General features: G+C 34.0%; 1 protein-coding gene across 3 annotated transcripts in view; it reads right to left on the bottom strand.

Moving 5' to 3' along the window:
* The window catches only part of LOC149424497 (neural cell adhesion molecule 2-like), a 239,400-nt gene that overhangs the window by 52,456 nt on the left and 161,406 nt on the right, over positions 1-25,538 (bottom strand). For all 3 annotated transcript variants that reach the window (XM_089631386.1, XM_089631383.1, XM_089631385.1), the window contains exons 10-12: positions 12,312-12,471; positions 3,868-4,063; positions 2,084-2,187 (exon numbers count right to left, since the gene is read on the bottom strand). In XM_089631386.1, coding sequence (XP_089487512.1) covers positions 2,084-2,187; positions 3,868-4,063; positions 12,312-12,471 — 460 coding nt within the window. The remainder of the gene's footprint in view (positions 1-2,083; positions 2,188-3,867; positions 4,064-12,311; positions 12,472-25,538) is intronic.

A 25,538-nucleotide genomic window follows, 5' to 3' on the forward strand; every position in this document is an offset into this window, starting at 1 on the left:
TCCATCCAATCTCTTAAAAGGAGGACTGCTCCAACTCTTCCAATTACTACCCCATAGCCATCACTTCCATACTGTCAAAGGTATTGGAAAGGGTGGTTAGTAACAAGTTGCTCACTTACCTCGATAATAAAAAAATCCTAAGCAATCGACAATATGGATTTCGTCAAAACCGGTCATGTGGCAATCGGCTCGGATATGTGACGCATATTTGGGTCGATTTTTGGAACGTTTTGGAGAAACTCAAACCTTCAGCTTAAGCCTTTGATAGGGTCTGGCGCCGGGCGCTTGTCGGGAAGATACCGTCGTTTTGGATCCATCCAACACTGTATTGTTGGATTGCGGAATTTCTCAAGGGAAGAAAAATTCAAATCGTAGTTGACGGCTCTTCTTCCTCTCCGCACCAAATCAATGCAGGAGTGCCACAAGGATCCGTGCTGTCACGAACGCTGATTTTGTTTCACATAAATGATCTCGTTGAATGTGCACCAATTCATAAATACGCTGAGAACAGCAAAGTTCACGAGGGTTATCTTTTTGACAAGCTCCCTTCCACTTACGATGTACGAACTGCTCGGGTAGTTTTGAGACGAAAAGTTAACCACCACCTCGAATAGGTTCGTGCCTGTGGTAAGGCCAACCTGGTTCATTATATCGTCTCAAAAACCCAAACATGTCTAATTTCGGCAAAAAAAGAGATCAATAACTGTCTAGTGCAATGTTATTGAAGCACCTTTCCTAATAAAGGCTTCATTGAAATGCTTGGAGTAGGTTTATCAGACCAGCTCCATCTGATTGACAATTCATTGTTAACATACCGATTGCCATCTCCAATGCACGAATGCAATGTGGGCATGATGAGTCTGTTCTACATGTATTTTAATGGAGCCTGATCTAAGGAGCTAGCAGCATTGATCTTCAGTGAACCGGTGCACGTGCGTGATACTCGAAGTACACCTGAGCGGAACACCTATTCACAGTTGACGTTGGCATCGTGAAAACGGGCCGCTTCTTAGACTCGTTTTTATGTAAGACGGCTCGTATGTGGAACGAGCCACCGGCAACAGCTGTTTTTCCTCCTCTTCAAAACCCGCATTAGCAAATGCCTTCCTACAGCTCCTACCTTAACCCGCCTCGCAACCCTGCCCACCCGGGTGTCGATAAAGTTCCCCTGCCTTTACACTTTACAGACAGGGGCGATCTTGTGAGGTGTCATATATGTAAATGAGTAAGTTTTAATTTTAGCTGTTGAATGTTGCCATCATATATTTTTGTATTGAAATAAATTGGGGGTGTGTGAAATATATAATACCAAAACACAAACAGATCTGATGAAAAATTAAAACAAATTGCATAACCGACAGTGTTCGTTGTGACAGAGGATCTGTGTTAAATAAACGAATACATAAATAAATGTCGATTTAGTGACACTGTTTGTCAATCTATAAAGTTTTTTTATCAAATTTCTTAGAAATCTATTTACCTGCATGCTTATAAAACTAAACTAAATAAATAAGCAAAACTCATAAATTATAAATATACAGGAAAAGTAAATCAAAGGTTTCAAACAAGTGTACAGAAATATATCATTATTGTTATTGCGTTTATTTATTGTTATTAAGTTTAATTTGTAGAACTCCATTTTAATTTTCATTTTTCATATATTCAATAAAATTGTTATTGGGTTTATAAAAACAGTTTATTTTTAAACAAGTTCTACTGTGTAATTATTATTACGTGTGACAGCTGTTTCGCCCTCTGAAGGCATTATCAAACTGTGTTAACACAATACTGTGTAAACACATTTTGATAATGCCTTCAGAGGGCTTCTTAATTACACAGCAGAACTTGTTTAAAAATAAACTGTTTTTATAAACCCAATAACAATATTATTGAATATAAAAATAAATAAATTTGCGTTTATTTTATTTCAACAATACACCTTCAAAAATCCTTCTTAAAGTGTGTTGAGCACGGAGAAGACGCGATTAAAAACTTTTTAAACGGTGCATGTTGTACCTTAAGTACAATTTTAGAAAGCGGGGAAAAGAAAAAGTGGTGAAAATAATATTCAATTCCAACTCACCGGCTGCAACAATCTGGAAAATGCACGGAACCATTTGGTGGCCGACGTCGTTTATGGCCAAACAGGACAGGGTTCCGAAATCCAAGTCAGTTACCGGCGTATACCTGAAACAATGGAGCTTCTTACAATCTCTGTCACGTCCCGATAACCTGATTGGAAAATAAAAGCAACGAGATTTATTAAAAATGAAACCAGCATTTCAAAGACGTAAAAAGGTTCAAGAAACTTTAATACCACGGTGAGATCCTTAAACCTTCATGTACGTTGCAAATACAAAAATAAAAAGATAAAACGAATATAAATTGTTATGGAGGAAGACTTTTAAAAATGGGATAAATAAAACATTTTCCTAAGCCTATTGAATACACCCTAAAATCATACGCTACATCAGATTCTTATTTTTTTTTTTGTAACTCAGCTCTTTTTCTTTGTACGCACCGCCGTAATTTTGTTAGGGCAAGATAATCCGAGTTTGCCAAGTTCCTGATCCATCGTTACTTTGTCTCATCTCCCGCAAAGAATCTTAACAGCCCATATAATTTCATTTTAAAATATAAAAATGTTAAAACTAAATATGTTTTTGGTTGATGTGATTGAATCGAATAATCCAACGCTTTGCCAATTGTCTCACAGTAATTTTATCAACATGACGTCTGCAACATTCTCTCAGCGACATGCAGATTGACTATATGCACCGATGACAGATACTGAATGACTGTTAGAAACGTCGATTCAATATAGAGAAGAAATGCAATACAATTAACTCATTAATTCAAAAGTCCAACAACATGACGCTATTGGCCGTGAGAATCTAAAATAATATCAGCCCTTTAAAGTAGGTACAAAATTATTTCAACAATCTATTCCAGGATATTTTAGAGCTAGATCTATTTTGCTTGATCCTTTTGAAAGCAAGTTGAACTTTGTAATACTAATAACAATTAATTAATATAACGCTTTAATCTAATAGCTTAACCTACCACAAATTAACTAAGATAATATTTAAAAGAGTGATGATCCTTCCTAAAAGTCCTACCACCGCAGTGTTTACACTATGTAACCATGCGTATAATATATTGTAAGCTCACAAAAAGGAAACACAGAACCACTGTTAATAATAATTTAGTCATTAAACAACATTTTAAAGTAAATATAATAGTTTTGAGTGGGCAGTAAAGATATTGTGGTGGATATGATTAAAACAAAGTCACCCTTGGATGAATATCTGTAAAAGACTCGGGATGGAATACAACCACCATTTACTTACATAATTAAGGATCCTGCACTTTCAAACCACTGTCTTATTTAATTTAACAACAAATTAAACACTTTGAATTTGTGCTCATATGACCAAGGCACTTTTATGCCAATCCGGCCTGATGTATTGTAATAGGTATATCGGTGTATACAAAGTTACAACATTTCAGTTAAGATAATTTAGTTACATGGTTACAGCCCAATTAAAAAAAAAATTAAAAGTCCAAAGTCTTCAATAAAGTTAGAAGATTTTGTAATTAATTACATCGCTTGTAAAAAATAGAATAATTTGGTTGCTTCTTGCAAGTAAACCTTGGAATAAAGCATATTCAAAAACAGCACATCGTATGACATATAGGGTAAACACGGCTGGTCTGAGGGTAGCCGTAATAGCTCGATTTTCGGAATACTCGAGCGGCTTTGAAATTCCGCACCAATAACCCCATCTTGTGTGTTCAACTAATGCATGACATTTGTTATTATTATTAATATTGACCCACTCCTGTTTAGTGTATAATTTGACCCACTTTAGTATGCTCGCGCTGCCGTTGGAGGTGTATCGGTCCGCCCCGACATCCAGCGTCTCCCCGGAGTTGTTGAACTTCCACTTGAAGGCTCGCGCGGGCGGGTCGGCGTCCACGTCACAGAGGACCAGCACTCGCTCTCCGCGGGCGGCGCCTACCGCCATGACTCCGGCACTGGCCTTGATGCAAATCGGAGCAACTGTAAACAAATATAACGTCACTCAAGAAGATCGGATTTGCACTAAAAGTAGATAAATCGAGAATCTAAGGAAACACGAAACCTTGGGTGATTCCGAAGATTTCAAAGACTGTGGTGGGCTGGCCATAAGAAAAATGCTAGATTACAGAACTTTAAAAAATATAAAAGCCGAATGAGGAAGAAGATGTGTACTGTCTCCATGGAAGATGCTTGGTGCAGAATGAGAAGGTATAAAGGCTCTAGGAGACAACTACAATTGGTTGAAAACATTAGTAAAATGTAGTGCCATGACGATGATAAACCTAACACATTAGAAAACAGTATTTTTCGGTCATCGGAATTACTTTGGGTGGAAAATTCAATTGCCTTTTTCCTGTAGAAAATTTGGTTACAAGAACACATTTTATTTATCACCAACAATGGGAATGTTTAAAGCTTAGGTGCCCTTGAGGGAACTGATTATTATTATCTAAACTAATTATTCACTGTCTTTATTTAAATTTTAAGTCGTGCGTTTTGAACGTGAAAACGCAGATTGTATTTGGGATTACCAAAGTACATTACTAACATGTGACATGTGTTGTATATTCCTACAACCATGATAAAATTATAGTAAAGTTTGTGAAGTAAGTTGTCTTGCTCCGGGTTAACCAGGTTTTAAATAAATAAACCTTGTAATTATGTTAATTAGAACTCTGATAAAGTTAAAACTTAACAAAACTAATACAAATTTTCTGTCCATTAAAAATCCAAATTTTCCTTGCCATCTACCAGAGCAGCCAACTCTGTAAATATTATAGCAAAAAGACTGTACAAAATCGTTATGATTAAAAATTAAATTTTTCATCTCGTTATGTATGACATAGGGTAAAGATTTTTAAACTCCAACATTAGTGAAAAGTAGATAACTTAACTAGTAGTAAATGTGCCGTTCATTGGATTCATTAATTGAAAACACAAGTGGAATTGATCCTTTAAGAAACTTCAGAATAAAATCGTTTGAAAATATTAACTTATTTAATGAGACTGCTGATCCAACATCGGCGGCAAAAAAAAAGTTAAATGTCTGATGCAATGGAAACTAAACACCATATTTATTTAATGCTTTGGTTCTCTTCAACTGAATTAATTGGATCGATTGTGATTAGAAGTTTCGCTCTCAAGATTAAAATCTAGTGTTCTGAAATAATTATTTTAGAAAGTGCTTCAAGGAATCACACTTGTATTATGAATTTATTTTGAAGCAAATATGAGCTCTAATCGATAAGTTTAAAGGTTATCCATTGTGCTAGTGTTAGTGAGCTTTAAACTAACTAATCTATTAACTTTTATTATATCAGTGTATTTTATGAACGAGAGAAAACCCTTAAAAAAGGTTAAATCTATCAACATGAAACATGCATAGAATTTTCAATTCATAGAATGTCTAGGTAAACACAAAAATTTTCAGATTATATGGTCATCTTAATTACGAGAAATAAAGTTTTGTAATCTGCTGAGAGAAAACTTCATTCCTGGGTTGAGGATTAGTAGTAAGCATTCGAAAAGAAGATGGTTTGAAAGAAGATACGTTAAAACGAATGTTAGAGGGAAAAGAAAATATGGAATAACGATGTGAAATAATAGAACGAGTTTTATTTTTTATAATATTTATGACCTGCATACATGCTTGCTCTGGGCCAACTACACAGGGAGAACCATGGAAAGGCTTCGTGTGCAGTATAATAATGCATACCTCTTGTTGTTTGGACTTTACATATTGTGTGTTCAAGAGATGTGTGTGATTGCGCTGACCTCCTCACATTACGGAATAAATACTATTTGTATAATTGATAATTATTTTTATTATAATTTTCAGATCGTACCCTGCGTTTTTTTCCTATCAAGGGAATTTCATATACCTAATTACCTTTTCAACTCGGCTAATGAACAGAGATTTTTTTAAATTTAAGATATATTGTTTGAGCTTGAAGTGTTCAAGAGAAGTATTAGTTTTGGTATTAATTTGGAATGGATGAACGGTTCGCGGCCTTTTTCATACGATTTAAGTCGGGTGCCAAAACTGAATTAAAACTTCCATTATGAAACGAAAACGTCAAATCACAAATAGAGTCGTATTGGGTTTCTATGAGAAGGGTTTTAGCCAATTTCGATAAAGTATAGTTTGAACGGATACATTAATGAACGATTGAAGTAGTTGGGTGAGATCAAGTTAGGTCGAGTTTTCAATCCTTGGTAGATCCTTCAGTGTTATAATTTTTTTTTAAATTTACACAAAATTCTATATTTGGAGAAATAATAGAAATTGAAAATCAAATCCGTGGAAATCGATCTCGGACAAGCCTCGTTTTAAATAAAATAGATACTTTAAAATGTTGATGGATAAAAAACACCAGGGATTCATGAATTGACGCGGTAAAATGTACTCACCCTTATCTGGTGGTCATATCGATGGCCTCGCGGGGGTAGGTTGATCTATTAATAAATAATATAAAAAGCTCCTCAATGTAAAATAAACCAAAAGTTTACCGAGCTAAATTCCGAAATAATGTATAAATAATTAATGGTAGCTTTATTTTCTTGCAAACTTTTTAGTTAACCTACACATAAATATTTATTCAAAAGACAAAAGCTTTTGAAATAGTTGTTATGTGAGTTTGGTGTGTGTGGTCTTTTTAGATCAATAAAAATAATACGATGGAATTAAATTTACCATGGCAACAGACAAATTTCAATGTCAAATGTACATTTTTTTGTAAAGTTTTCGTTTATTAATTTTTCAATAATTTATAAAAAAAATATCCCATAAAATTTTTTTTTACAAAGTCTATTTTCATTAATTAAAATTTATTTAATACCCATTTTTTTGGTTTGACTAAGGATAGATCCTTCCTCCCTAGGCACTGGAGGCACCCGCGGTAACAACTGAGACAAATCCCAATTGGGAGGATATTTATTTCTGGGTGCGTATGCGTGATTGCCAAAACGCATTGTCATCAACGGGTCTATCTTAAAAAAATAAATAATTGTGAAACCGCACAGGAGTTCTAACTGCTACCAACCTTCTGGAGCCAGTGAGACTATGACATCCCCAATTGGGGTATATTGTGAGGTAGTGGGGAGGGGGAGGAGATGGATAAGAGGAAAGTGGGAAAATATCTGGCTGTTTAGATCTGGTCGCCAAACACGGTAAAAACCATTTCAAGCAACGTTTTAATTCTGAATAGTGGTCTTAAATCAGGGCGATAATGAGAGTATCTACCACTTTTAAAATCTGTAATTGTCTGCCAAGTTTTAGCTCGATCGGATATCGGTAAGTGGTTTAATTTTCATTTTCAAGATTCCACTTCATTTATACATTTATTCAAGTAAACAAAAGTAAAATTCAAATAGACGTACGAGCAATTAAAATAACAGTTTATGTATACAGAAGTTCTGCTGTGTAATTATTATTTCTGCTGTGTAATAGAAATTAAACAAAACAATAAGTAGGTAAACTTTAAATGGTCACAACCATCAAAAATTTCGAACAATTTACTAGGAAAACAATAAGTGGATTGATAATAAAAATAAAGGAAATTTGATTTTCATTATAATTAACTATACAGAAGAAGTATAAATTGATCGTCTATTTGGAAGGTCCTCACCATAGTTTGATCACGCGAACTAATAATTACACAGCAGAACTTGTTTATAAATGAACAGTTTTTTTTAAATTGTTTAGTAAAATTTTGATAGCAGAAAAAAGACAAAATTTTTTTACAAATTAAATTTGAAAGAATAAATGAAAAAAAGTCAAGTGTACATGCATTTCTGGAAAACAGATTTCGCGAAGGAGATTAATATCGCAAAACAAAATATTTTAACAATTGATTCATTCATGAATTCAATTACAGCCGCCGAAGAATACCGCCGCCCCGGAAACCATTTATTGAATAACCAATACTCCTTCCATAGGTCACTTCGAGTGGTTCGCTACGTTTGGTGACTTAGAAAGGGCGCCCGGGTTCATGATGTGAGGATTGTCTAGGTCTTAACTTAATAACACTGTCAGATAGGCGGATCATCTCTGACCTCGTACTATTAAATAAAATTATTAATAATTGCATTGACAATCCTGAAATTCTCACCAAAATAAAATTTTACGCACCGACCAGAAATACGAGGCAAACTGCTACCTTTGACCTTTTTTTGTGACAATTTTAAAACTAACTTTGAAGTTAATACACCTATAAATAGACTACACCATTTTGGCAATAAATTTGGAATATTTTAGACATGTTTAAAGATTCCATAATAGTTATAAAACAAAATCTTTTTAATCTCTTCACTGAGATGTATGAAATCACGACTCCGTCGTGAAAACACTTTTATTTTTATATTTCTATGTTTCTTAAAACATATTTTATATTTCTATGTTTCTTTTTTCATATTTTATATTTCTGTGTTAAATTTTATTTTTCTATGTTAAATAAATAGGTAAATAGGTCTACCCCCCTAATGTGTGGCTGGCCGGATTTGAAGAGACTGGTTGATGGAGATCTTTTTATCCCTACAGCAGGACTCTTCTCCTTGCATCACAGTGGAAGGAATAAATTCAAACGTCAATCATATTTTTACACTGCTATTCCGATATCGGGAGGTATCTTCCAATACTCCTAAAAAAGGAAAAAAAATCTTCCAGCACTTGGTAGTTAAAAATACCACACAATTTAATAATCAAGATGTAAGTTCTTGAAAACTAACAAGAATTGCGATTAATGACAATCGACTTTTTGGATGTTTTTTAATTGTTAAATTCGATTTGTCTGTAAGTACATACATGGAGTAATTTATTATAGTACCAGTACCTCCCGCTAGCAGCGCGGAACGGCCATGGTTTGGGGTGAGGAAAAAGAGGCTCCGTTTGTTCAGTCTGTGTGCTTCATATTTCACAATTTTTATTCTGGGATATAAATCAAGCAAGCTCTCACAGCGGGGAAAATTTCGGCAGGATGGACCCCGAATAACACCGGTGTTCTCTGGTTATAAAATTTCATCGATTGAACAAAACATAATCCGATTTCGTGGACCAGCGGGACGCACATTTGTCAACGAATAAAATTAAAGAATCGCGTGCTTTTGAGTTATCGCGGTGTCGACAAAAAGTGTGTAAGGTTTTTGTAATCTTTTCAATGTATCAAAATACGACGGATTATTGGAAACATAATATTAATTCAAAAAGAATTACAAATATTTTGTGAAAATGTGTTTCTTTACGCCATTATTAATTTCCTTTATTTGAGGTAGATTAAATACAAAAAAAACAAATTCAAACAAAAATATTCAAACGATTGGACAATCCAAAGATTTAAAGAATATGATAATCCTATTTATTACAATGTTACGTAGTAAAAACACTTTTTTTAATATGAATAGTAAATTACTACATCTGTTAATGCTGAAATTGTTACTAGAGGTATCAGATTAGAATCTCGGTTCATGGCGTCACCCGTTTTTTTAATTTTTTTATTTTATGTTACACTCCACAAGAGTGCCACTGTCTGCACAATGTAAAGACAGGGGCAATATGTTGCCACCCGGTTGGGCAGCGTTGTGAAGAGTGTTACGGCAGTAGAAAGGGATTTATAAATGCGGGTCTTGAAGATGCTCGGATTAGGTATATCAAGAAGCGGTGAGTTGATAATAATGACATAAAACTTCATTCCCATTTGACGGGATTGTGTATTATACTTTTGTGTTTTGGTGCGTTATTTTATATGAAATTCCAGAAGCCAGAAAAATAATAAAAGAAGTATAAAGGTAACTGAAAAACTAAGGACACCCTCTTCGTGGAAATATTCACAAAAATATTACCAAAACCTAGCCGTGTAGTTTTTTCTGGTAAATCTTTCAGTTATTTTCTGAAGCGTTATAGAAGGGTGAAATATAAATTATTCAAAAAGTAAAACGAACCTCATAAAAATACGGGTTCATTTAAACCGGAAGACATTCGGAAGCGAATAAACTTCTGATATCTCACGAAAGAAATAAAAAAGTCATGATTTTTGAATAACTTGTCTCTAGCGATGAGAATATTAAAAAATTGATATAACAAAAATGAAGAATCGAAACCGAAGGTACAATTTAGATAATTAATTTCAAAAAGCCTATTAATTACAATATTGTAAGTGGCGGAAGCGCCTCCTACTTTGGCAATTGAAACAATTTGTCCAAACTTTCCTCTGCCCGGGCAACTTGAAAAGGCGAGCCCCTACAAAGTGAATAAAGTTTCCAAAGTATGAAAATGCTAAGGATAAAAGGTAACTGAACGTTGAACTAAAAACAAAGTAGACAGATAATAGAAATAGTGCTGCTACTCAAATATTTGGCACGAACATAATAGTATTATAACGGAGCAAATTATTTACAGCGCATATTTTAAAAATAATTTTCATTGCGGCTTTCAGTGAGATGTCTAAACTCGAATGAAACATACTTCTTCAAATTATATTATAATACATCCTGTAAGTCCGGGGTGCACTTACTTCCAATTCCCATTGTTATATTTCACCTGAATAAATTTAAAAATAATGTCGCTATTTTAGCCCTATTACTCAAATGTATCGGGGTTTGTATAAATGTATATAATAGTGTGCTGAAGTAGACATTTTCGTCGATAATTTGTACGGATACAGAAAAATATTCTGCCGTTGCTAAAAAATATACTGGGCTAGTTATATTATGATTTACTTTGGTCTCTATTTGTGTCTCTATTCGAGTCTCTTTTGTCTCTTGCCTCTGTTTGTACTAATTTTTATTTGAGTAGTTTTGTACATTTTTGAATCTTTATTTAGAGGTATGCACATTATAATATAAGTAGAGTAATAAGTATATTTTTGTAATTGTATTTACAGGGTGCGGCAGAGAGGACGGACGTTTTTGAGATGGGTAGTACTCTCCCCCTCCGTCTACGAGAGAAGTGAGGGGGTGCCGCTTGACTCGTTAGTTCCTAGCATTGTTTTACCAGTTATCGTCATGGAGCCGTGGACGGTGGAGCACCGCGTTTTTGCCTATGATTGGTTTCGTCCGAAATAATGAGTCAGTCACCGTCGTACAGCGTGAGTTTCGTCGCCACTTCAACATTTATCGGAATAGAGCTGTTCCCTCTCGAAACACCATCCTTCGTTGGGTTGAATCACTTCGCAGGCGTGGTGAACTGATCAACAGAAGACCAAGAGGAGCTCCGCGAACAGTTCGAACTCCTGAAAATGGGGACATGGGGACACGTGTCTCAAGACTAGAGTGTACGAGAACAAGCCCCGAACTCTGGACGAATTGAAGGACGCAATTCGCGTGGAAGTCGCCCAAGTTGAGAAAGCGATGTTGGAGAGAGTCTACGCGAACTTCCAAGAACGCCTCCAGCACTGAATCAACGATTTCGGCCACCACATGCCTGATGTGATTTTCCACACTTGACTGTCTCAAATGCTATTTCCTTGCGAACCTGATTCCATAAATAAATTTGTTTTTGAGTAAAAATTAACTATTTTATGATTTTTTTAAAACTGTCCGTCCTCTCTGCCGCACCTTGTTCTAATTTGTGTATTAAATAAGTTATTATAAATGATTGTTCACACGTAAGTAAGCTCATCTATAAAAACCCATTATAAATAAATACACTTAATAAACTTGATGAAATTCGAAATCCCATTGTAATTTTATCATAAAGAAATATTTTTATATAGAAGAATATTCATTTTTCCATACAAACAATTCAATGGTTTTTTTTAAATGAAATTTTCCCTAAAACGTTGGAATTTCAAAAATATTTATTAATCTCTTTTACTTGTACAATAATGTAGGATCACCTGAAGTAAGTGACCTTTCCCCCCGGGGCCCGGACATCTCACAAATTTACCCTTTTCCTATTATGTACACATACACACTAGTTTTACTACCCAATATCGCTTGAGTTGTAACCCTGTTCAACAATATTTTCTTTTCAATAATATTATTATTCAATTTATTTAAAACCAAGTTCTGCGGTATAATTATTATCACGCGTGGCAGCTGTTTCACCCTCTGAAGGTTTTTGATTGGTTGAGATGGTTTCAGTTTCAGATTGTTATTTAATTTCTTTTTTGATTTTGATTACCTTTATTCAGATAATGAGATACGGAAAACTGAAAATATCAGAAGGAGAGCTACGTACAAAGCTCATCGCAAGAAAATTTATGAAGTTTAAGAAGAATTTTGTTGTACTTACACTTGACTCTGAGCAGGAATTGATTGCTGACAGTCTCCCCCTCAGAGTTGGTGGCGGAGCAGGAGTACCTGCCCGCGCTGTGCCGCGCCACGCGTTGCAGGACCAGGCTTTGGTTACTGCGGACCACGCGGGCTGACACGTTGTGGTTCAGCAAGACACCCTGAAACAATTGAACAAACAAACAATCATACATTTATACAGGTTTCCATCATATTGCAAAACTCGAGGAAAGTTATTTTACTATTATTTTTAATGTTACATAATAACAAGTAATAACGAAGTCCGTTTATCAACGGGTTCATAACAAATCTATTTTTATTTTTTTTTCATTTGAGATCGTCAGATAAATACGGTTCCATTATAACTCAACACAGTGACAATTCAACACACCTTTAAAAAGTGATATAAAGTCATTAGAAACGATGAAAAAAATTAAACCTAACCTAACCTAACCTAACCTACATAACCAAGTTAATATTTTTTTGTTTCATCAATTTACATAACTTTTTAAAGACTTGATGAATTATCATTTTGATGATTTATCCGGTCACCGATAAATACATGTTATGTAATTATTTTAATCATAGAAGAAATGTATTTATTAAAAATAAAATATAAAAAAACACTAAAAACGAAAACAGATAAAAAAAGTTATGTACAAAAATCAGAGGTAAGCCAGGAAAGTGATATTTTTTTTATCTCCAAAAAAACTTCTAATGAAAATGACATAGTACCTACCTAATAACGAGAAATTATCTTGAAAAAAAAATCAAGATACTTGAAGATAAAGTGACTTCCTGAAATGTCACATAAATTATTGCTGACAGTGCATTTATATTTTTTATAAATTATTTGATTTTTTAAAATTATAATAAGTTTTTTATAACAGTATTTGGATTTTTAAAATTTAATATTTCTTTATGAATAAATTTATGATATTATTACATATTATTTATTACATATAACCTTAAAAAAGCATTTATTAAGGCTTCTCTTATAGATAACTGATCTGTTGAAATAATGCACTTACGTTTCGAAAAAAGGCCTTTTTGAAAGGTACCCTAGTGTTTCGCCGGAACCATTCTGGTGACATTGCATGCATGCATCAGTGTAGTGAAGTGGAGAAGAGTAACGCGTTGGCCGACCTGGCTACCCAACACGACTTTTTTTTAAAATCGTTAATATCTGATTAGACGTCGTTCAATTTGGGAGGCGGGTATGGATACGTCACGCCCCAGGAACCATTAATTGGATAATAAACACCTCTATATACCATACGTACCCCTAAGTGGTTCGCTACGTTTGGTGACTTAGCAGGGGTGCACGGGTTTATGAGTTGGGGATTGTCTTGGTCTAGACAGCGGATGCGTCTGCCCCCCTATTGTGTGGCGGGCCGGATCTGAAGATACTGGTGGAGGGAGATCTTTTTACCCCTTCAGCAGGACTCTTCGCCTTGCACCGCATTGGGAGGAATGAATTCAAACGTCAGTCACTCCCCACTACACACTGACCCCCAGATTTCTAACCACCCCTCATACTTTCCTTCCCAGATCTTCCTCTCACTCCTCTCCTTCTTTTCTTAAAAAATAAAACCTCCACACAGCATCCCTAAAGATGACCCAGGCCCAAAGGAAAATTATTTTCCTCAAGGCCTATCGTGTGAAGCTAATGTAAGAAAAAGACTGGAATTGGATGAATATTGGAATTAAATAAGTAACATAATCGCATAGAAAATGTTTTACTAACATAAACAAATCGTTAACTCTCTGGATCAAAATAAATTTGGTTTGAAAGGTTACACCACGTACATCGGTTGCTTTAAAAATATGTTTTGCCTACACAACGTTTCGTAGGACATAAAAGTAATAAAAAAGCGTAGAACTTTTAGATTTATCACGCCAGTCCTAACAGGGTGAAAGAGAAGCAATTATTATTTGACAAGCGCCGGGGATTCTGAGGCAAAGCGAAGCATCTCCAGTCCTACAACAGGAGAGGAATACTAAGCTGGCCTTGTAAACTTTAAAAAAAAACATTTTTTGTAGCCAAGAAGCAGCTATCTTAGTGTCCGCTAGGACTTAAAATTTTCGAAGGAGGGTGATTCTAAACAATCACTCAAGGGTAGGTACTCTTGAAGCGCCTGAATGACTCTCAAAAGAACTGGATTTATCCAGAGTATTTTTATATATTACCGCCAGAAATTGTGATACTAAAAAAAAATATAAAAAAATATTTATTGCTCGAATTTTAACCCACACAAAAATTATAGTTTCCACGTCAGTATTTTATTAAATTAATGTTGTGTAAAGCGTTGCTATATACCGTCGGGAGGCAACCATTTAAAACTAAGTTGGAATAAACAAACAATAGTGTATGTTGTGAGATTAAGAGTGCGCTACGAGTAGTTTTGTTTTCACTTTAGATAACTTTCAATATTATTATTTGTAGGAATTGGCTGTGATGGATAACCATACTTATTGTTTATACAAACTTAAGCCTCTAAGTTTTAAAACAAATATTTTTAATAAATAAAACTGTACGCCACATTATATATTTAGATAGATAATGATTGTAAGTTTTATGACAATGTATTCAAAGTAATCATTAAATTTAATTTAAAAAAAATCGAGAAAAATTATGGGACAGAAAACGGCAATTGACAAGTAGTAACTTAAATAGGTCGCAGGTTTTGTCGATGGGTATACGAAGATAAGTGAGTATGACCGATTTATGAACATCTTGTTAAAAACGTGCAATTGATTGCAAGTCATTTCCGAATAAAATATCAGCCCATTCAAAATACTATATCGGAACACGTGCACGTTTTTAACAGGAATACAAATAATTAGACCAGATTGCTTTATATCAGTTTTCTCTAACATCATGTGCTTGATTATGTCACCGACGACAAATGACAAGATAAACGCGAAACCGAAATCGTCGCAACTCGTTTATATTCATAAAGCCGACGCAAAAGCATATTTAGGTACTTGCGTCGCAGCGCCTCCCTCAATATAGTAAAATGGCTTTATCAGCATCTTCAATACCTTGGATATAAGGATATCAATATAAACCGCAAAATCTTAGGTCAAAATATCCGAAATCCTCCCTATTGGATTTGATTAGACAGCGAGAGAGGGGTGTTCTCGGAGTAAAAGCAATTTCCTCGCGCATGTTCCGCCGGTTCTGCCGCTGCCGCGCGCTGCTACTAACACTCCCAATACTCCCAACACGGCTTGGCTCCAGCAATCGCAGAAGGAAAAAAACCTCCAAAGAACATTATGTGGGCACATTCTTTTGCCGTGACAATTTTGCTGGGGGAAGAGGGGCTGACGGTGTGAAGAGGAAATGAAGAAACGGAAATGGACTCTTTTGTACTGTATACAAATTGTACAAAGGTAAAAAACGCCGGCGGGTATTCAATGCCGCACTAAGTGTACACAAACACGTGCGTCATGACGCATGCGTGTGCGGCACGTGAGAAGGTATGCGCTAATCCTAGTCCCCGCACGGCGCGGCGTTCCAAAGTTGTATGTTGGGGTTTTAATTTTTGATGAGGCATTTTTCTCGCGCAGAACTGACTTCGCTCCCGGAGATTTTGCATCAGATTTTCATTTCGTGCGGATTTTGAAAAAAAACACGCCGTGTAGGAGCAATTTCATTTCGGCTCTGGATTTTAATATTCTTTGCCAGGTGGTAATAATAAAACCGGAACTTTATGAAGTTATATTATTTCAACGTTTTATTAGAAACTCAAAGATGACGCCGATTGTTGGCGTGGATGGCGGAAAGGTTGGTAGCGGAGAAGGCATTTCTCGGGGAAATTTTACCCAAAAACAATATTCTACACCTACGCATTCCACATAATAAAAATGTTTTCGGAATTTGATTGGTTTTAAGCAGGTTTTTTAAGGTAAAAAAGGTTTAACAAAAGCATTAATATTGAATCACTAGAATATTACGTAAAAGTTTATTATAAATTACTGAATTGAACCCTCTGAAAACAATTATTTACATTTCTATGGGTTGATCTTTCTGACGATTAGAACCAAATGGTTTTAAATCTAATTAATTTCATTATAAATAAAAATCGTTTCTTCGCTTTGATGATAATTTTATTTTCAATAAAATTATAATATTTGTCAAGAAAATAATAATATTAACACTCTTTTTACTTGTTATGTATTTCTTGAACAAATGAACAACATTAATGATTTCTTAAAGACTCAAGTAAAAATAAGGGATCTCATCTTATGACCTAACAGTTGAATGGATATTTGAAAACTGCGTAGCTTAGCATTTATGTAAATAGCATTGCCACCCAAACAATAAAAGCTATGTAAATTTCGTGAATTCTGTTAATATATTTTTATCTCCAAACCAATTTACAGTTTCGAACAGAACGCACAAACAAAATTTTCGTTTTATAATAGCTAAGGTATGTAGGTAGGCACTTTAAAACGTAATAAAAAGCAGTGTAATAGAATCAACAAACAAAATGAGGCACTCCCGTTAGAGTCGTGAAGTTGTCGGGAGGTTGGGAGGTCGGGAGGGTAGAAGTGTATGGCAATCCATAACACATTTTCTCTAATCAAATGTCAGCCGCCACCGTAAACCTTCACGTTACAGAGACAATTCTACACAGCTTTTACATTAATAAATTAAATTCTAGTTTTCCCAGCGGACAGTTCCTGAAGAGTTGGCTGTGTTCAAGATTGAGAAAGCTTATGAGAATAATTGGTTTCAACCGAGGAACGCTTTTCTAATGAAAATATACTACATAACCATAAAGTAAACTGCTTGTACTTGGGGCGTTGTATTCTGATTCTTTTTACATAAACTAATTGCTTCCTTCTACAGTACATTAAAAACAAAAGCTAAAAAATATTCAAACTTGAATGAATGAATAAAAAACCTTCTCCGCATCGATTATTCTTTGCGTAAGTTTCTTAGGATCAAAAGTATTTTTCTCGAAATGCTTTGATATTTTTAGACACTGTCATTTAGAATCCATAAAATAAAAATAACTTTAAAAAAAGACATAATATACATATTTATGATAGGTTGTCTTCCTTGGGATTCCGTCAAAGTCTTACCATTTCAAGAAACATGGTTGGCCCGGTTATTTATTTACCTCGTATGTCCATTCCTTACTTTATTTTAATTTAATTTTTTCATATATACGGCACAACGTGTGCCATCAACAAAAATAACAATAGTGAAAGTACAAAAACTCAAACAAAAGTATTAAGTAACAAGCATAAAATGTAAGAGTTCAACAACTCAAAGAAAGGTATAAAGTAACAAAAATAAAATGTAAAATTACCACAACTCAAATAAAAGTATAAAATGTTACTTAATCAATATTGCGTGTAACCTTCATTTGAAATTGAATGCAATGATAAATACTCTCTACCTGTATTATGATATTTTCAGAGAATAAGTTAAATTTTGCCTTCAGCACTATATTTTTTCAAATGCTTTAATTCATTTCCTCTCTCTGGAACGTAAGGTCCATAGGTCACATCAGAGATAAGAAAGCTAGCATCCGTGTATTTTACCTCATCCAAAATTCTACAATCCAAGCATATTTTCTTTATTTATCATCCATATTTGTAAGTTCATCTCTTGCCTTGATTGCAGCTTTCTGTTTATGGCCTCGCCACCGAGAGCTAGGTTCTAACCGTAATAAGCATGGGAAGTATATAGGGTATGTCTCAGGGTAAGGCCTATGCGGAAAATCTGACCTCCAATATGCACGAGAAAATGGAAAACTTTTTTGACCACAATAAAGGACATTTGTGGATTATTATAAGATTTTTTTCTCATTCTGATCATAGTAAAAAGGTGTATTTTTAAAATTTTCTTTCATAATAATTTCTAACTTAAAAACGATCTAAAACCGCCATTCTTAAACCGTTAGAATTTGGCTACGTTGAAGCGGCGGTGTTTCTTAAATTTATTTTAAAGTTATTTTTATTTTTGAAGTAAAACTTCTTTACGCGCGTTATGCATTTTCGAGGACCGGAGTAAAACCGACTCATGACCGTCACGAAAAACCGTGATCATTTCGCTATAGGAGCCTAGCTAATATTTATTTATTTATTTATACGCCCATTGGGCTTTAACATACATAGTAAATAAAAAAATAATATTCTGAAGATTGCAAGTTCACAAAAGTAATTGTAAAAATACATATAACCATATCCATTTGACATATTATAACAGCAAGTAAATAGTACAAAAATAAGAATATTCCTACTCCTAAGTTATACAGACTAAAATTAGTTAATAAGAAATGTAAAGTTTATATGTAAATGCTAGGTAGTGGCAGCAGTAACATGATACAATAGGACACATAGTGTATGAGGCCTTTGAGTTAGAAAGCTAACGAAATAATAATTATTGGCAGTATTGTTAACAAATATACTGCGTTTGACTGGTTGTAATGGCCTGCTAAATCGAGGTCGATCGGTCAGCCATTTTACATAGTCTATATAAAAAAATATTGTGTAGATTATAAATATAGAATAGTAAAGCAATAATATAACATTCACCATTAGACATATAAAACCAAGCAAAAAGCAAATGTAAACATGATAGTTTGTAGGTATTAGCCTGTTTTGTCGACCTTGAGGAAATAATTCAATAAGACGTGCAATAGCTAGATGTTTATTGTTTTATTTTAAAAGTTCTAATATTTTGGTTTTGAATTTGGAAACCGATTGGAAATGATAGACATCGATTGAACTATGTTTGTTTCCAAGTGTATGAAGCCTTTGAATTGGAGAGTTTACGAAGTAATTATTGGCAGATTTGGTAACAAAATATAGAACATTTAAACGGGTATCACGGGTAGGTATACGAAAATTAATTAAGCTCGTTAAATCGAGGGCGTCCAGGTTGCCATTTGATATATTGAAAAGGCAAACTAAGTCATTCACTGTGCGTCTTGTAGTTAAATCGCTTAGGTGTAGTAATTACATTAGACATGTATAATTATGTTCTTCGATTGGTATTCCGAGTTTGTAATTAATAAACCTTAGAAATTTATGTTGCACTCTTTCGATTTTTTGCTGATGAGTCTTATAAAATGGAGCCCAGATTGTTGAGTTGTACTCCAAATTACTTCTTACCAACCCAGTATAAAGCAATTTGAAGGAATTAATTGTTTTAAATTCTTTTATCGTCCTCAGAATGAACCCCAGGCATTTCATGGCCTTGTTGGTTATTTAATTTATATGAGGAACAAAAGTTAATTTACTGTCAAATAAAATACCAAGGTCCTTAATTTGTTCGACTCTTTTTAGGACATTGTTGTTGATGCTATATTGATATTTGATGGGATTTTTGATTCGGGTAAAAGTTATTGATTGACATTTTTCAATGTTGAGAAACAGTTCATTAAGGGTGCACCACTTTTGTAGCCTCGCAAGATTTGATTGCAATACGCTACTGTCATTATGATTTGTTATTGTTTTGTAAATTTTTAAATCGTCCGCAAATAAAAGTATCATAACTCCATCGAAGATGGTAGTTATGTCGTTGATAAACAAGAAAATAACACTGGGCCCAGATGTGACCCCTGTGGGACTACGGTGAAGATTTCAAAGTGATGTGAAAAATGTGAATTGATTTTTACTGATATTTTTCTTTTGTGAAGGTAGCTTTCGAACCATCTTAAAATATGCCCAGTTATACCTAGGGATCTTAGTTTGTTTAAAAGAATTTTATGTGAGACTTTGTCGAAAGCCTTACTAAATTCTGTGTACACTACGTCTGTTTGAAGACGATTTTTCATGGAATTAGTTATATATTCCTGATATATCATTAAGTTTGTAAGAGTAGATCTTTTTGCTATGAAACCGTGTTGTCGATGTGAAATTACTTTATTGATTTCAGGTGAGAGTTTAGAGAGCAGGACAGATTCAAGTATTTTTGGGATTGACGACTGGATACAGATACTCAGCTTCGCGGTCTAGAGGCAGAGCGCCCGACTGTCGTCGTGAAGAACCGAGGTTCGATCCCCGCTATAACTAATTTTTCTATCTTTTTGTGATTTTTTTAATACGAGAAAAAGTGATAAAATGCTCTCGTGCTGCGACTTTGTCAGGCATACATATAAGAAGATATCTACATGATTTGTAATAATGTAGTAAAAAATTACATAAATTTGTTAATTTTAACCGAGAGTCTCCCGAAATGTCTAAATCTATTTAGTGAGACTCTAGAGCGGCAGATGTTCACTCGAGTAATTGGCTAGAAGTAACGGTCGGTACCTATATGATATTTTGGTCGAAATATAGCTTGAAAATCGAGCCGGTAGAGTCGCTCGGTATTTTGATTAATTATTTTTATTTTGAATCATTAAAATTACTAATCAAGGCCGATAACGCAACTAATTACCCTCGGCAGACGTGCGCAACAAGTTTTTTTAGTAAAAAACACAGCCCTAAGTGAGTTTTTAAAAATTTAGAAATGTTTTTCAAATTCAGACTCCATACGGGTATGACCCAATAGATCTTTTCCAAAACGGACAAATATACGGAAATATTATGAAAAACGACAGATATGACTTCACACTGCCGATATATCTTCGATTCGACCCTATATAAAGCGTTAACGAGACGTTATGTGATATTATTCATTTGCCGTGTTTGAAAACGAAAATTTGCCCGAGACAAGTCAATTGAGGAGTACACGTTGTATACGTGGTTCTCGTCGCGCGAGATACCTCTCCTAGCGGTCTAGAGGCAGAGCGTTCGACACTCGTTATGCAGGACCCGGGTTCGAATCCCATATTTTTATAACTTTTAATTTTTTTTTATCGCATGCTACTTATAAATATGTCAATATTAGGAATCTAGTTAAACGTTCATTTGTTAACAACACGCCTATAAATAAATTTATGCTTTTTAAAACTATAATGTACAGCATTCTGAATAATAATAATATGATATGAAAAAAAAGAGAGAAGAATACTAAAAGTTTCACTTCCGTCATGCGTAGGCTTGCCACACACTGCATTTTTTTATTCTACACATCACAAGGGGGCCTCTGTCTGCACAGTGTAAAGACGGGGAAACTATATCGTTACCCGCTTGGGTAGCGTTGTAAGGTGGGTTCGGGTTCGCTGTGGCAAGGGATTTATAATTTCGGGTCTTGAAGGGGCTCGGGTTTTATGAAGGAAGAAATGGATGCCGGTAGCTCGTTCCATATGCGAGCCTACTTACACTAAAACGAGTCGTGGAAACGACCCATTGTAATGAAGCAAAAATATAAAAGTGTGTTTCGAGTACTTGTATCGTTGCTCAGGGGATCAACGCTACTAGTTCTTTCAAGCAGGTTCCGTTGAATTACTTGTAGAATACACTCAGCATGCTTAAATTGCATCAGTGCATTAGATATAGTAATCGGTCTGCTAATAATGGATTGTAAATCAGACAAAGCTCTCCTTTGAACAGAATCATCTAAGTTTATCAGGGATTTTGGATCTCTAGCCCAGGGGGAAACTCCAAAATCAATTGTTGAGATTCGTACAGGGTTGGCAATAAAACAATAACGAATAAATCGTTTTCGCGGCAAATATTAAATGGTAAAATATAAATTTTCGAATATAATTCTTTTGTGAAAGAAAAAAAAATGCCATTACGTTCGTAATTTTTTCGACATTTAAAAAAAATCTGTGAAATTATCTTATTGTCATAAAACTACTGTCAAACCCGTGTTTTAGTACCGACGTATGTATGTTTTACCGCCACATATATTTTACGAGAATGTAGTTCCGAACGTACAGGTACACTACGATATTTGTGTCACGTATGTCGGGTATGTGATTTATTCCCATAAACTCTTTTGAACGCCCAAATTGCAAGTACAGGTGTTTAATTGAATCGTCTAGGTGCATGGCCGCTCTCATAGATTACATAACCCCAAAAGATACAATATACGAACACCGCAGATAAAACCTTTGTCATGCCTTCTGTTATATCATTAATGAAGCATGAAACAGAAAAATAATGTACAGCGAAGCTCTGATTAATTTAATAAAATTTTTAAATGTTTAAAGTATCAGCTATAAACAACATGTAAATACATACATTCAAACATAAATAAACTTAGGTCACAAAACTACTAAGGCCTTACTAATAAACGTCTTTTAAATTTTACAAAACGGATAAACAACCGTTTACCACACATAAATGGGTGTTTATCAGTTGTGTAAAATTTTAATCAGAATAGTTTTAAGATACTATACTATCATAAAAAATACTTATTTCAGATGTTTGTGATTAAAATTACTATTCTTGATGATAATATAGTATCATATAAAATACTAATCACAAACATCTGAAATAAGTATTTCAGATGTTTGAAATTCGATGTTTGTCTATCTTTAATATTATTAGTAAAAACAGACAAACATCGAACAAAAATACTAATTTCAGATGTTTGTCTGTCTTTAACTTCAGTGAATCTCAGAACTCGGATTTGCTTTGTAATTGTTATTTTCACAATTGGAACAGTTTGTTCGAAGAATTCAGTCAAGCGATAAATTATTTTAATTGCCTCTATTTAAATTTTTTTTTAATTTATTTTAATTTTATTTATATAAATTTTAATTTTTCGACATATTAACTTAGAAATTCTTAAAATTTGTTAAGTGATTACATTTATCAACTGTTTCGGAAATTTCATTCAAAAACACCTTTCCTCTTATCATGCTGTGCTGTGCCACAATCTGATCTGTGGTGTGGTATCTTGAAGAAGCTATGGTGATGATTACGGCTGAAGTTGGAACTGATTTGTCGAGAATTCAGACTATTCCATGTTTTTTCACATAAAAATGTTCTTTACAACCATAGCCATAAATATATTTTACAGTATTTTTACGTAATCGAAAAGAGAATGTACTTTGTGGTTTGTCATAATTACAATATAAAATACATAAATTTGTTTGAAACCACTTTATATTAATAATATTATTACTTCGTTTTAATATTCTCTTGATGAAGAAAAGTCGCCTCTGAAACCGGTAGAGCAATAATATTATTAAATTAATGTGGTTTCAAACAAATTTATTTTTATTTAGAGTATTATCACTGTTTTTTTACAGTCCACAAAAAATACGATGGTGAACGTATTTTTATTTTATTTTTACGTTAACGAATTCATTTTCTATAACAATTTAAAATGTGAGATTTCCGATATGCCACCAAAACGACATGTTCGTTTTTATTCGTGAATTCTGAGGCGTTTTCATTGCATTGGCGTTTTCGGTGTTGTAATCGCTTCGGAATGTGTAGATTGAGATCATTTTTAAAAACTATTTTGAAAGAAAACAAACATTTTAAACATTTTTTGTACAATTATCAAGATCAGAAAAATAAAACTTTGAAACTTTCACACATTTTTAAAATTTGTGAAAATCCCCAAAAATTTTTTTGAAATATGTTGTTTTTTTTGTTATTCTGTACAAAATAAATATTTCAGTTTTAAGTTGAAACTATCACTAACACGTGATAGTATCAAGTTATCTATGTATATACAGGGTTTTCTAATAAGAGGTGTTATTTGGATATTCAATCGTAAAAGATTAATGGTTTCGTAGCTTGTGTGGCACGTAGTGCCGTTTTGTTGAAAGTAAACGTTGTCCAGATCAATACCATTCAATTCCGGTCATAAAAAATCATTAATCATCTCTCGATAGCGCAATCCATTCACCGTAACTGTTGCTCCAGCCTGATTTTCGAAAAAATAAGGTCAAATGAGTCCGCCGGACCATAAACCGCACCAAAAAGTCACACGTTGAAGAAAGATAAGTTTTTCAACAATAACTCTTGGGTTTTGCGAGCCCCAGATGCGACAATTTTGCTTGTTGACGAAGCTACCGAGGAGGAAATGGGCCTAGTCACTCAAGTTGATTTGCATTTGATTCACTCAAGTGAATTTTAATAATTTCAATGCGTTGTTGAAGCGTGTATCGTTTCATTTTTATTAATAACGTAGTTTCTACTTGTCAAATGTCAAAAATGACAGCTTTAAAAGTAACATCTACCGAAATAGCGGGCTATTCAAAATAACACCTCTTATTGGAAAACCCTGTATATAACTTGATACATATATATTTATTTATATAATAGTATAATAGCAAGTTTTTAGATAATTTAATATCGGTACCCACCTCACTTAATAAGGTATGTTCTCATACTGGTAGATTCGGCTAATTTGAGTGAAACGCAGTATCCTTTCTAGTTCTTTCATCTTAGGGACGCTTTGCATTGGATGCAGCAATTACACATTTTTCCTCATGCAACAAAGTGCCAAGTCATGTTGGGAAAACCTTTTAGCGACAGCTTCAAACATTTCCAGTCCGCCATCCAGCTCTATTTCTAGCCCGGGCGGAAAAATCGCCACGCAATTATATTTAATCTAAAGAGTAGTTCATATATATTCGACCCTGTCGTGGTAAAACAATTCAAGCCACATTTTTGGGATTGTTTCTTTTCAACATGGTAAATTAATTTATTCTGATTAATGCAGTTTTAATACAAAAAATTAAAGTAATAATAACTTTTTTTATTAAAATAACGCGTAAAATTTTTTTAGCCCTCAAATCTCACATAATTATAAATAGAACATTTTGAAAAATATATAACAATTTTCACACTTTTTTAATTAATTTTACTAATTTGTTAATTAACTTTTTATTGGTTCCTGTATAATTCTCATTTTATAGCTTGAAGGGTTTTACCAAACCACAGTCGATTATGTATTTTCAACAAAGTCAATATAGTTCAAAGGAAAGTCAATTAAACAAGAATAATAAATTAGAAGACTAATATTTTTGCGTAGGTGGTGTACGTATTGTGAAATGAAAAAAAATCAACTAAACCCACGAGTACAACAGCGGGTAGCGTGGCGGGGTACAGCTTGTGGTTATATAAAAACACACGCGTATTTGAATGCAACGTTATGTCAAAATTTCAATGCGATCGGTGAAAATTTTCGGAGATTTGAAATTTTGAAGAAACGAATCTTTAAACTTTTATTTATATAGATAGACTAGTGGACCCGGGAACACGTTGTCCTGCCACAGACCGCCTTCTATGTAGACCGCATTTTATATATACCACTTTTTATCTGTTATCGGATATTTTATGCATTTGACATACATAGAATACATGCGCAAGTCACATCCATTGTAGATTCAGGGTTTGCCAATAAGAG

This window comes from Hesperophylax consimilis, chromosome 4, assembly GCF_061612785.1.
Source record: "Hesperophylax consimilis isolate HC1 chromosome 4, BYU_Hcon_1.0, whole genome shotgun sequence".
NCBI classification, from domain to species: Eukaryota; Metazoa; Arthropoda; class Insecta; order Trichoptera; family Limnephilidae; genus Hesperophylax; species Hesperophylax consimilis.